A 13,370-nucleotide genomic window follows, 5' to 3' on the forward strand; every position below is an offset into this window, starting at 1 on the left:
ACCTTGTTACATTGTATAATGCATCCAGCGAGGCATCACAACAAAATTAGGCATAATAATGTGATAATTCCACGACTGTATATATAGGTATCGGTTGATATCGGAATCGGTAATTAAGAGTTGGACAATATCGGAATATCGGATATTGGCAAAAAAAACATTATCGGACATCTCTAATCTAAACCTCAATATTAAATCCAAACATATATGTTAGACCCAAAACTAAATGTTAAATCTTAACCTAAATATTAAATCCAAACCTATACATTAGATCTAAACCTAAATGTTTAATCTAAACCTAAATGTTAAATATAAATCTTAAATCTAAATGTGAACGCTAAATGTTAAATCTAAACCTAAATGTTAAATATAAATCTTAAATCTAAATGTGAACGCTAAATGTTAAATCCAAACCAAAATGTTAAATATATATATTACATCTAAATGTGAGCGCTAAATGTAAAATCTAATCCTAAATATTAAATCTAAATGTGAGCGCGAAATCACTCGCCCGGTGTGAAGATGAATATTTATAGAATGTCAATAATCCACCAATCCGACGCCTCTCGGGGCAGACACTCTTACACCTTTTTTTTTTTACTGCGAAAGAAAGAAACATGACATATGCCTAAAGACAAGTGATGCCAATAAAGTTGCAAAATGTTTTTAAAATGTTAGCTCCAAACGTGTTGAGTGTGCAAGCTGTGTTGCATGAAGACAAGTAGACACTCAAACATATTGACGCTGCACCTCCGAATTTGGCAATGAATGGAATTGCTTCTAAGGGATGCAGTGTGCATGAATACATATTATTCTATTTGTATGTGTTAGATTTAACATTTGGCACACACATTTAGATTTAGATTTAACATTTAGGTTGAGATTCAACATTTAGCGCTGACATTTAGATTTAGATTAAAAATACATGTTTAGATTCAAGATTTAGGCTTAAATGTATTATATATATTCATATATAAGATTTAGGTTTAGATTTAACATGCATATATAATATTTAGAGTCAATATTTAATTTAAACTTAAATGTGATGAAACTTAGCTAAATCTGAGAAAAGTGAGTTAAATGTGAGAAATATATCTGCTAGAAAAGTGTGACTGAACTTTTACATTCAGCACCCCATACACACATGCCATCGAATCACATTCAATGTAGAATATGTATTATACAATAATACTACATATAATATTAATACAGAGTATATATAGAGTTTGAACAGCCTGAATGACTATTTTAAATTGGGAACATTTAAGTTTCTTATTGGCTGATGTGCAGCATTAATAGTTCCTACTTCCAGCACCGTTCTTGATCTCTGTACAATACTGGCAACCTGCTTTCATCTTTGTACATTTACATATTTCCACGGTAAGGTGAAGTGTTCCCAAGCAGATTTTAAAGCTGGAAGAGTCGGGAAAAATTTTGGTTCCAGTACTGTTCCCTGGGGAACGCCGCAAATGATATTTAGAGCTGTAAACGTGTGTTCGCCTAGATTCACGTATTGCTTACTGATGGTTCAGTAGCTTCTTACCCAGGTCAAGACCAAGATATGATGAGTAAATGTGTTATATGCTTTTGTTAAGTCCATTAACACTGCAGCTGCATAATATTTACAATCTATTGCATTGGTAATTTCTTGCATTATTTCGATTCATGCATGTTGAGACTCTGTGTCCGTATTGGTTGTCCTCAGGGGTTCCACTTTTATCGGACTGAAAAATCATACTACGAATACAAGCAGCGTTACAACCCTATATACGAGTAATATTGATTTTTAGATTTTTGTTGCCAATTTCAGACACATGAATTTAACAATGTCTATTTTGAAGCAAAATTATGAACATAATTTTCATTAGCATTTGGAAATACCAAGGAACCCGTAGCCTGAATGGAAAATTAAAGTGGTTTCACCAGCATGTTTTTACCACATAGGGTTTGCTTCATCCTTCCGCTCTTTCAAACAAGTCTATATTAAGTGTTGGTTTTGTTTTTTATAGTTCAGCCGACAGCAAAGTGTGAAAGAAATGTTTTTCTGTCAATAACGTCAGTGACCACAAATGTGCTTGAAGTGTGACAGGGGGCCGGAAGAGTCCCTTTCGGATCGGAAAGCAAGAAAGTGTTGACAACAGTGCATATGTGTGGGTGTCCCGAGCCCAGTTTAGTACCTGGCCACAGTGTTGGTTGTTTCCTTCACTGTCGACACACACACACACACACACACACACACACACTGAAGCGCCTTACAGCAAAAAAAAGTTTAAACAGGATTTCCTCATTCTTTGTTGCTGTATTGAAAACATGATTGTATTCGAGATACCATGACTACTGTGGGCGTGTTAACACAAATTATAAGATTAATAGTCTTTTCTGTGAATACGTTTTTTTTTTTTTTAAATGGTGGTACTGGTACATCTCAAAGTATCACCAAATTGGTTGTTGTTCAGCCCTTTGTCCGTAACACCAGAGAGCTAATTATACTCTATTGGGCCCTGCTTGTGTGGTCTACACTGCATTTGTGGTTGACCTGGCAGCCAAAGAGAAATCTTTTAATTAGGCTTGTGTTTATGCTCAGGGAAAATGATTGTGGATGAGTAAGAGGGACCCGATAAGGCTCCTTTTCTTTGAGACAGTACAGTATATAAAGTGGATATACTATATATGGCCACAGTTTGTCTCCCCTTAACTGGCCCAATTACCCACAATGTACTTTTATTCATTAAAGTAATCATGAATCTCTAAATAGGGCCGTGCACTACTTTTCTCTCAGAACCTTGTCCAAATTCCAAGTCACTTATCTCCTGTAGCTATAAATACATCTGTTGATTATCTCCACGTCAGACCTTACTAGGAGCTGTATACATACAACACGGTGCACGATATCCTAGCAACGCTGGACCAATTAGAGGCTGATCGATGCAAACGCAGATTTGCCTGAGTTGCAAACAGAAAGTTACTCTTGTTAATCCTTGCACCGAATGTGCACTACGTCTTTGTTTTGTTTTACCAGTAGCAAGTTTAATTTACGCAACGTTTGTCATACACAACTTTTTACACTAGCTATTTCATTCTTCACATTCCAAAGTGACGGCTATCTGCAACAACAGCGAGAAGTATTCTCATGTTTTCAGGTTTCTACACGAAAAACGGAGTAAAGAGCTGCATGTGCGAGTGCATATATGCACACACACACACACACACACACACACATAACTTTGCGTTTGTGAGTGCGTTGGTGAACCAGGCGGGCATTGTGTGATGAGGGGGGGTGTGAGAGTTAGGTCGCGGGGGGATTGACTTGTCTACATCAACACTGCTCCAAGGCGCTGTCACTCAGCAAGTAAACCTCATCGCTGGGGAACGCGACCTCACTACAGAATAAACACACCTCACACATTCACAAGCAACCATGCAAGTAATGTGCAAAAATAAGACCGAAATGACGCAATTCGGGTAGCTACGAAAGCTTGAGAAATGAATTATATGGATGCAGGGAACTAATTATTACTTTTTTATTGTACTCATTTTACAGGAGCTTGTGAAATGGATGATAGTCATGATGATTACCATTGGGAGGAAGGTAGGTGAATTGCTGATATTGGCTCCTCTTCCTCTTGCCATTGCACACGTAGAAGTTTACCTGCACCGGGTTAGCTATTCTCTGGTTCCGGTATGGTGGGATCTCAACAAAAAGTGTATTCTGAAAAAAAACAAAAAAACAACAACATTGTATTACTAGATGGACAGATGGTAAAATACTTGTGATTTAATTGGGATTCTGGTTCGAACCTTGTCTGCTTTAGTTAGTAGTACAGTGGTACCTCAACTTAATAGTGTTTTCAGATACGAGTTGTCTCTCAGCTAATTGTTATGCTTCACGTTGCAAGCACACATTTAAGATACAAGCATCCTCGCCCTGTAAGATCTGCCCAAAACATCCGGTCTTACTCGCTAGCATTATAGTTAGAGATGGACATAACTTTGTTTTTCAAAAGAAGGAAAGTTAAAGTACCACTGATAGTCATACACACACTAGGTGTGGTGAAATTACTCTCTGCATTTGACCCATCTCCTTGTTCCACCACCTGGGAGGTGAGGGGAGCAGTCAGCAGCAGTGGCGATGGAATCATTTTGGTGATTTAACCCCCAATTCCAACCCTTGATGCTGAGTGCCAAGCAGGGAGGTAATGGGTCCCATTTTTTATAGTCTTTGGTATGACTCGGCCGGGGTTTGAACTCACGACCTACCGATCTCAGGGTGGACACTCTAACCACAAGGCCACTGAGAAGAAAGTGACTGTGAAGGTCAGTGCTGAGAAGAAGTGGATGATATTCAATGAATTAAATAAATGCATTACCAAACACATCACAGACCGTGTCGCTGACTTGGCAAAGCCATTTGAGCAAATACTGCACCATACTGAAGCAGAAAGAGTCTACCGCCAGCCCAGGATGTTAAAATGATATCTAAATGGCGGACATAAATCAATGAAAATATTGAAGAACTGTTGATGGTGTGTTTGACGGCAAAGCAGCTTGAAGGAGATGCACGAGAAGTCCACTCTATGCTGTACACTTATTTGTTATTAAATTGTTTTGGGTTTTTTTGGTAACACTTTAGTATGGGGAACATATTCTAAGTAATAAAGACTTAATTTAGAGTTATTTGGTTAGGGTTAGGGTTAGAGGGTTAGGGTTATAATAAGGCCATGCAGAATAAGGCATTAATAAGTACTTAATAATGACTAATTAAGAGCCAATATGTTACTAATTTGCATGTTAATAAGCAACTAATTAATGGTGAATATGTTCCCCATACTAATTGTTACATATACTGTAATATTGTACATGGTAATTGGGATTTGTTATGTATTGTATATATTATATAAAAATACAATTGAATATAATAATATAATATATCAGTATATAATATATACAGTATATATAATATATAAATGTTACATATATGTTATATTTCATATTGCTACTATGGTACATTTTTAGTCTACTTATTACCTGCATTATCCTTCCCATCCTTACCCTTTCCATCCTTTGAAACTGAACTACTGTGTGGAACAATTTCCCTTGTGGATCAATAAAGTCTAAGTCTAAGTCTAAACTGCGTTAGTTGTTCGTAGTACATTCTATTGTATAGTTTTTATACAACGTAAGTGTGTTTTTCTTTTGAACAGGTATGGTACAACGGTGCAGTTTTTCAAAGGGAGAAGCAGCAATAAATTGATAAAATTTCACAGGAAGACATTGATCTGAGTTACAAGTGTTTTGAGTCGCAGAACTAATTAAGCTTGTAGGTGGAGATACTTCTCTACAGACAGCTACGTAGTAATTAATGTTTTTCCTTGCAATGCAGCTGGAAATGTTTCCAAGAAGTGGAAGTAGGAAATGGTTCAAATTAGTTTGGACTGTTTAGATGGCGCAGTAGAGCCCGTGCGGTTGGTTTAGTGCCCATGTTTGTGTCTGAGGAAACCCCCGGGCTTTAGCTTTATCCCTGTGCAGCACGAGCAACGAGAAGTAGCGGTCTTATTTGTTTGCACAGCACACAGTAGAACTTGGCAAGTCCGGACGGATGTGACTCTTTTTCTGCTTTCTCTCTTTGACACAAAGAGAAAAAAAATGTGTGTTTGTAATGAGTCTATGTATCTGGTTTCTTGGGTGTCACTCCGGTTTGGGTGTAAACAGGCTAGAATGGTGCACGTTGACAGCGAGCAGGTTTACATTGGCCATAGTGGAGAACAAAAACATTGGAGGGGGAGTGGGGGGGGACAGGGGCCTGACCTGGTCTGCCGTCCAGATGATTATAAAGTAAATATGCAGGTGGCTGTGAGGGTAAAATGTGTGTGTCTGCAAGGCTTTCCTTCTTCTTTCCCCTCACAGTGAATGTTAGCACACTTCCAATGGCAATAAAAGCAAACGCAGGCAGTCTGGAGCGTGTTAAGACAGTCGGGTGACATAAGAAAAGAATTCCAACGCTCTCCTGCTGTCTCTTCCTACTGTGGTATTCGCATTTCACTGACCTCGCGTGTCCAAACTACCTCCCTCGCTGCGTCCTGCTCACTGCTTATTTTTCCAAGCAATCGGGACTCCGGCTTTCGATATCGGGCTGATTACCAGAGTTCATTATTTACCGTCCTGATGCAATCACTTCACCTGAAAAGCAACATGAAGTTGCAGCATTTAGGCGTGTACGCTTCTGCTCGGCGCAGTAATGAGGGAAGTCATTAGCGACTCAAAACACTGCCACGACTCACAAGGAAACACTCTTTAAAGTCCTGTTCCGTACTTTCAAGACTTGAAGGACATGTGCAAAACAATTTCCTTCTCATGATGATTTCCATATTCACTGCATGGGCACCGACCCCTGAAGCCAATTTCCAAACTTTAAATTACATTTTGAAAAACAATCTTCTTCTCGTTAATTTTGTGGCGAGTTTGGTCCGTTTTATATAATAAAAAAGTTACAGATCATATAGTCTATAAGTACCAAAGCCTAGCCAATAAATATGTTTATAGAGACATACTGTAATAACTTGAAGTAAATAATGAAGATTAAAAATAAATTACAAACAAAAAATAAACAAATTATAAATAAATTAACCAAATTAACTTTTCTTATAATATTGGTAACAATTTCTCATTTTCTTTCTGTTTCTGTAACATTGCAATATTTTCTCGTAAAATTATTACTTTTTAATGCAAAATGGTGACATTTATCATAGAGAATTCTGACTTTTATCACAATATTGCCAAGTAAGAATTCCGATTATTATTATTATAAGATTGCCAACATTTTAAAGTTTTCTTGTACAATTCCAACTGTTATTGAGTAAAATTCCAACTTTTATCATGATATTGCACACATTTTCCTTTTTTCTTGTAAAATGTTGACTTACGTTGAGTAAAATTACGACTTTTATTAAAATACTGCCAAAAATCTAAGTTTTTCTTGGGAAATTGTGACCTTTTTCTTGTGATATTCCAACTCATTTTTCTCAACAAGCTTTGTTAAATTTGCATAGTATGTGTATATTATATTATTACTTTTTTATGTAAAATTATTACTTTTTAATGCAAAATGGTGACATTTATCATAGAGAATTCTGACTTTTATCATAATATTGCCAAGTAAGAATTCCGATTATTATTATAAGATTGCCACCATTTTCAAGTTTTCTTGTAAAATTCCAACTGTTATTGAGTAAAATTCCAACTTTTATCATGATATTGCACAAATTTTCCTTTTTTCTTGTAAAATGTTCACTTGCGTTGAGTAAAATTACGACTTTTATTAAAATACTGCCAAAAATCTAAGTTTTTCTTGTGAAATTGTGACCTTTTTCTTGTGATATTCCAACTCATTTTTCTCAACAAGGTTTGTTAAATTTGCATAGTATGTGTATATTATATTATTACTTTTTTATGTAAAATTATTACTTTTTAATGCAAAATGGTGACATTTATCATAGAGAATTCTGACTTTTATCATAATATTGCCAAGTAAGAATTCCGATTATTATTATAAGATTGCCACCATTTTCAAGTTTTCTTGTAAAATTCCAACTGTTATTGAGTAAAATTCCAACTTGTATCTTTCTATTGCACAAATTTTCCTTTTTTCTTGTAATATTTTGACTTGCGTTGAGTAAAATTACGACTTTTATTAAAATACTGCCAAAATTCTAAGTTTTTCTTGGGAAATTGTGACCTTTTTCTTGTGAAATTCCAACTCATTTTTCTCAACAAGCTTTTTTATATTTGCATGGTATGTATATATTATATTATTACTTTTTTATGTAAAATTATTACTTTTTAATGCAAAACGGTGACATTTATCATAGAGAATTCTGACTTTTATTACAATTTTGCCAAGTAAGGAATAGGTTGATTGGCAACACTAAATTGGCCCTAGTGTGTGAATGTGAGTGTGAATGTTGTCTGTCTATCTTGTGTTGGCCCTGCGATGAGGTGGCGACTTGTCCAGGGTTTACACCGCCTTCTGCCCGATTGTAGCTGAGATAGGCTCCAGTGCCCCCCGTGACCCCGAAGGGAATAAGCGGTAGAAAATGGATGGATGGATAGAAGAATTCCGATTATTATTGTAAGATTGTAAGTTTGTTAAATTTGCATAGTATGTGTATATTACATTATTACTTTTTTATGTAAAATTATTACTTTTTAATGCAAAATGGTGACATTTATCATAGAGAATTCTGACTTTTATCACAATATTGCCATGTAAGAATTCCGATTATTATTATAAGATTGCCAACATTTTAAAGTTTTCTTGTAAAATTCCAACTGTTATTGAGTAAAATTCCAACTTTTATTATGATATTGCACAAATTTTCCTTTTTTCTTGTAAAATTTTGACTTACGTTGAGTAAAATTACGACTTTTATTAAAATAGTGCCAAAATTCTAATTTTTTCTTGTGAAATTGTGACCTTTTTCTTGTGAAATTTCAACTCATTTTTCTCAACAAGCTTTGTTATATTTGCATAATATGTATATATTATATTATTACTTTTTTATGTAAAATTATTACTTTTTAATGCAAAATGGTGACATTTATCATAGAGAATTCTGACTTTTATTACAATTTTGCCAAGTAAGAATTCCGATTATTATTATAAGATTGCCAACATTTTAAAGTTTTTTTGTAAAATTCCAACTGTTATTGAGTAAAATTCAAACTTTTAACATGATATTGCACAAATGTTCCTTTTTTCTTGTAAAATTTTGACTTGTGTTGAGTAAAATTACGACTATTATTAAAATACTGCCAAAATTCTAAGTTTTTCTTGGGAAATTGTGACCTTTTTCTTGTGAAATTCCAACTCATTTTTCTCAACAAGCTTTGTTATATTTGCATAGTATGTGTATATTATATTATTACTTTTTTATGTAAAATTATTACTTTTTAATGCAAAATGGTGACATTTATCATAGAGAATTCTGACTTTTATTACAATTTTGCCAAGTAAGAATTCCGATTATTATTATAAGATTGCCAACTAAGAATTCCGATTATTATTATAAGATTGCCAACATTTTAAAGTTTTCTTGTAAAATTCCAACTGTTATTGAGTAAAATTCCAACTTTTAACATGATATTGCACGAATTTTCCTTTTTTCTTGTAAAATTTTGACTTGCGTTGAGTAAAATTACGACTTTTATTAAAATACTGCCAAAATTCTAAGTTTTTCTTGGGAAATTGTGACCTTTTACTTGGGAAATTCCAACTCATTTTTCACAACAAGATTTGTTATATTTGCATAGTATGTATATATTATCAATGTTGTAAATAAAAATCTTTATATATCTACAAAGGGTGGTCCTAAAGAGGTAGGCATTATTCAGAGGTCTCAAGAAGGTAACAATACAAGACTGTGGGTGTGTGTGTTTGTGTGTGTGTGTGTGTGTGTGTGTGTGTGTGTGTGTGTGTGTGTGTGTGTGTGTGTGTGTAGGCTCGTTCATGTTTTCATTGAGAATGTCATTGATGCGCAAGCGACTTGGTTGCTTGAGAGAGCAACTTTTTTGCATGAAAATTCCATTCGGGATTGCATGGGCTAATCATCAGTGTCTTGTAGCCACCTGTAATGCCTTAGCAAAGGTTACATCATGTGACGAGGGGACAGATTAGAAAGACAGCCAGAAAGTGTCAGGGGAGGATAGGAGAGCATGAACAGTCATGTCATTGAGGGACACTTACAGATTTGACGGAGTCTTTGTCAACTTTGGCTTCTGTTTCCCACAGATGATGACCATCTGCACACAAAAAAGATTGAACACAATCAGATTATGGTTAAAAAATACTGTCATTATGAACACTGTATACCATGTACACATGTAAAAGTGTTACTAGAGTGTAATTACTCATCTCAAGTTTATTCATTGGATGCACCGATCTAAAGAATGCTGGAGAAAATTTTATGAGATTAATTTAGTGTCAATTAGTTTTTTAATTTTCCTCTTTTACTTTCAATTCTCTGTATATATCTACATTTATATTCCTCTATCCTAATCTAACGGGTCATTTAAAATACTTAGATCTGCCTTTTTGAAATATTTCCTTTTTTTTTTCTTACTTCCAGCTTGTTGTGGTAAGTAGTATTTGTTTTCTGCCATGCAATAAAAGGCCTGTGAGTTGTGACATACATTTTGGAGCTCTGCACACTGTAGGTTATTTCCTATATTGTCATACCGCACCTCAAGGAACAATTAGTCAAGGCTCTGATCGGGCAATTAGCACAGACCACAGTGCAATTTTCTTTTCTCTTTTTCATGGCTTTCATGACTCAACTGAATGTGGCACAGACCAGTCTTTTGTTGGGCATGAGCAGCGTGGTACACTGATACTAATGTTGGACTTTTTCAACTGTGTGTAGCAGTTGCTACTGATGAGGTTTGCTCATTTGGGACTAGATAAGGTATAATAATAAAGGATTGTACCTTATACAAACCCCGTTTCCATATGAATTGGGAAATTGTGTTAGATGTAAATATAAACGGAATACAATGATTTGCAAATCATTTTCAACCCATATTCAATTGAATGCACTACAAAGACAAGATATTTGATGTTCAAACTCATAAACTTTATTTTTTTTTTGCAAATAATAATTAACTTAGAATTTCATGGCTGCAACACGTGCCAAAGTAGTTGGGAAAGGGCATGTTCACCACTGTGTTACATCACCTTTTCTTTTAACAACACTCAATAAACAATTGGGAACTGAGGAAACTAATTGTTGAAGCTTTGAAAGTGGAATTCTTTCCCATTCTTGTTTTATGTAGAGCTTCAGTCATTCAACAGTCTGGGGTCTCCGCTGTCGTATTTTACGCTTCATAATGCGCCACACATTTTCGATAGGAGACAGGTCTGGACTGCAGGCGGGCCAGGAAAGTACCCAAATTCTTTTTTTACGAAGCCACGCTGTTGGAACACGTGCTGAATGTGGCTTGGCATTGTCTTGCTGAAATAAGCAGGGCCATCCATAAAAAAGATGGCGCTTAGATGGCAGCATATGTTGTTCCAAAACCTGTATGTACCTTTCAGCATTAATGGTGCCTTCACAGATGTGTAAGTTACCCATGCCTTGGGCACTAATGCACCCCCATACCATCACAGATGCTGGCTTTTGAACTTTGCGTCGATAACAGTCTGGATGGTTCGCTTCCCCTTTGGCCCGGATGACACGATATTGAATATTTCCAAAAACAATTTGAAATGTGGACTCGTCAGACCACAGAATACTTTTCCATTTTGCATGAGTCCATCTTAGATGATCTCGGGCCCAGAGAAGCCGGCGGCGTTTCTGGATGTTGTTGATAAATGGCTTTCGCTTTGCATAGTAGAGCTTTAACTTGCACTTACAGATGTAGCGACCAACTGTATTTAGTGACAGTGATTTTCTGAAGTGTTCCTGAGCCCATGTGGTGATATCCTTTAGAGATTGATGTCGGTTTTTGATACAGTGCCATCTGAGGGATCGGAGGTCACGGTCATTCAATATTGGTTTCCGGCCATGCTGCTTACATGGAGTGATTTCTCCAAATTCTCTGAACCTTTTGATGATATTATGGACCGTAAATGTTGAAATCCCTAAATTTCTTGCAATTGCACTTTGAGAAACGTTGTTCTTAAACTGTTTAACTATTTGCTCACGCAGTTGTGGACAAAGGGGTGTACCTCGCCCCATTCTTTCTTGTGAAAGACTGAGCATTTTTTGGGAAGCTGTTTTTATACCCAATCATGGCACCCACCTGTTCCCAATTAGCCTGCACACCTGTGGGATGTTCCAAATAAGTGTTTGATGAGCATTCCTCAACTTTATCAGTATTTATTGCCACCTTTCCCAATATCTTTGTCACGTGTTGCTGGCATCAAATTCTAAAGTTAATGATTATTTGCAAAAAAAAAAAAAATGTTTATCAGTTTGAACATCAAATATGTTGTCTTTGTAGCATATTCAACTGAATATGGTTTGAAAAAGACTAGAAAATCATTGTATTCCGTTTATATTTACATCTAACACAATTTCCCAACTCATATGGAAACGTGGTTTGTAGAATCATGTTATTAGCAGTGTTGGGCACTAGCTCGCTACATGGAGCAAAGCTCCGTAAGCTTAACTATATTTCCCAGTAGCTTGGCAGTAGTTTTGCTACTTTTTAAACTATTAGCGATTCCCGTAGCTTATCTATTTGTAGACCCATGCAGCGGGTAGCTTAGCTACAAAGCTACACGCTACAAAATAAGAGAGAGGGAGAAGAGAAAGAGGAAAGAAAGAGAAAAACTGACTAGTGCAACTCCACAGGCATGAGGTAAAATTATACGGGAAACATTAATGACGACTGAATGGTTAACTATGATGAGTCACGATTGATTAAGATTAGGGCAAAACCTTATGGACAGGCCAATCAGAGGCAAGATAGGGCGGGTCATGGAACCAGGAAGGCGAATCATAACAGACACGCACATACCAAATGGGAATATTCAAGCGGCGATTTAAAACAAACAAAAAAAAAATAGTGGAATATGTAAGTTTATATAAGTTGTACATTCTCTTCCATAGCTTTTTCTTTTAACGATGTAGACAACTTCCAGGAAACCCACAATGCGTCTACTTGGCCACATTTAGACAAATGTATGCGTTTGGATAAAACAATGCCCAAAACATTCATTTTAGTTGTCTACCTTATAAGCCCATAGCCCGAGAGTAACTTATAGCTGAGCTTACTACATTTTCCAAGAAGCTTGCCCATCACTGGTTATTAGTTAACCATGGTAGTAAGGTCAACAGCACCTTCCACAATAATCATATAGAGTTTGATGAGAGGTTTATTTTGAGGAGTTCAGTGGAACCTCAATTTATTTATACAAAACTTAAAATTTATGAACCACAGACCAAATAAAAATGCTTTGCTGTACGAACCTTGTCTGCAGTGCAGCCATTTTCTGCCAGACAGCCTATGCATTGTGGGCGGGCTTATCAAACTCTGTGCTCATGCAGTCAGCAGAGCAGCACAGTCATTAGTCACTGTGTTAATTGCTACTTTGTGCACTTTAAGTGTTTTTTCAGCCGTTTCACAGATTTTTTTAAATAGTTTTACTAGCTCAATATGAGTCCAAAGAAAGCAATTGAAATTATGAAGTGATGTGTGATTTGAAACATTCAGGTCGACACTGTCCTTCAGTCCTTCCTCTTTATCCGGCTACACGGGGAAAGAGATTAACTAACAAAGTATAAGGTTTAAATTTTTTAATTGTAAGAAATGTAGCAAACTGGCTGTTAAAGTTAAGAAGTTTTGTGATTTCAAACTTTCAGTGCACCACATGG

At 35.9% G+C, this 13,370-nt stretch overlaps 1 protein-coding gene across 1 annotated transcript in view; it reads right to left on the reverse strand.

Moving 5' to 3' along the window:
- Positions 1–13,370, reverse strand: part of LOC133592254 (nuclear factor of activated T-cells, cytoplasmic 1-like) — a 104,211-nt gene that overhangs the window by 47,477 nt on the left and 43,364 nt on the right. The window contains exons 7-8 of the mRNA XM_061944830.1: positions 9,740–9,795; positions 3,577–3,709 (exon numbers count right to left, since the gene is read on the reverse strand). Coding sequence (XP_061800814.1) covers positions 3,577–3,709; positions 9,740–9,795 — 189 coding nt within the window. The remainder of the gene's footprint in view (positions 1–3,576; positions 3,710–9,739; positions 9,796–13,370) is intronic.

Source organism: Nerophis lumbriciformis, linkage group LG04 (assembly GCF_033978685.3).
Source record: "Nerophis lumbriciformis linkage group LG04, RoL_Nlum_v2.1, whole genome shotgun sequence".
Lineage (NCBI taxonomy): Eukaryota > Metazoa > Chordata > Actinopteri > Syngnathiformes > Syngnathidae > Nerophis > Nerophis lumbriciformis.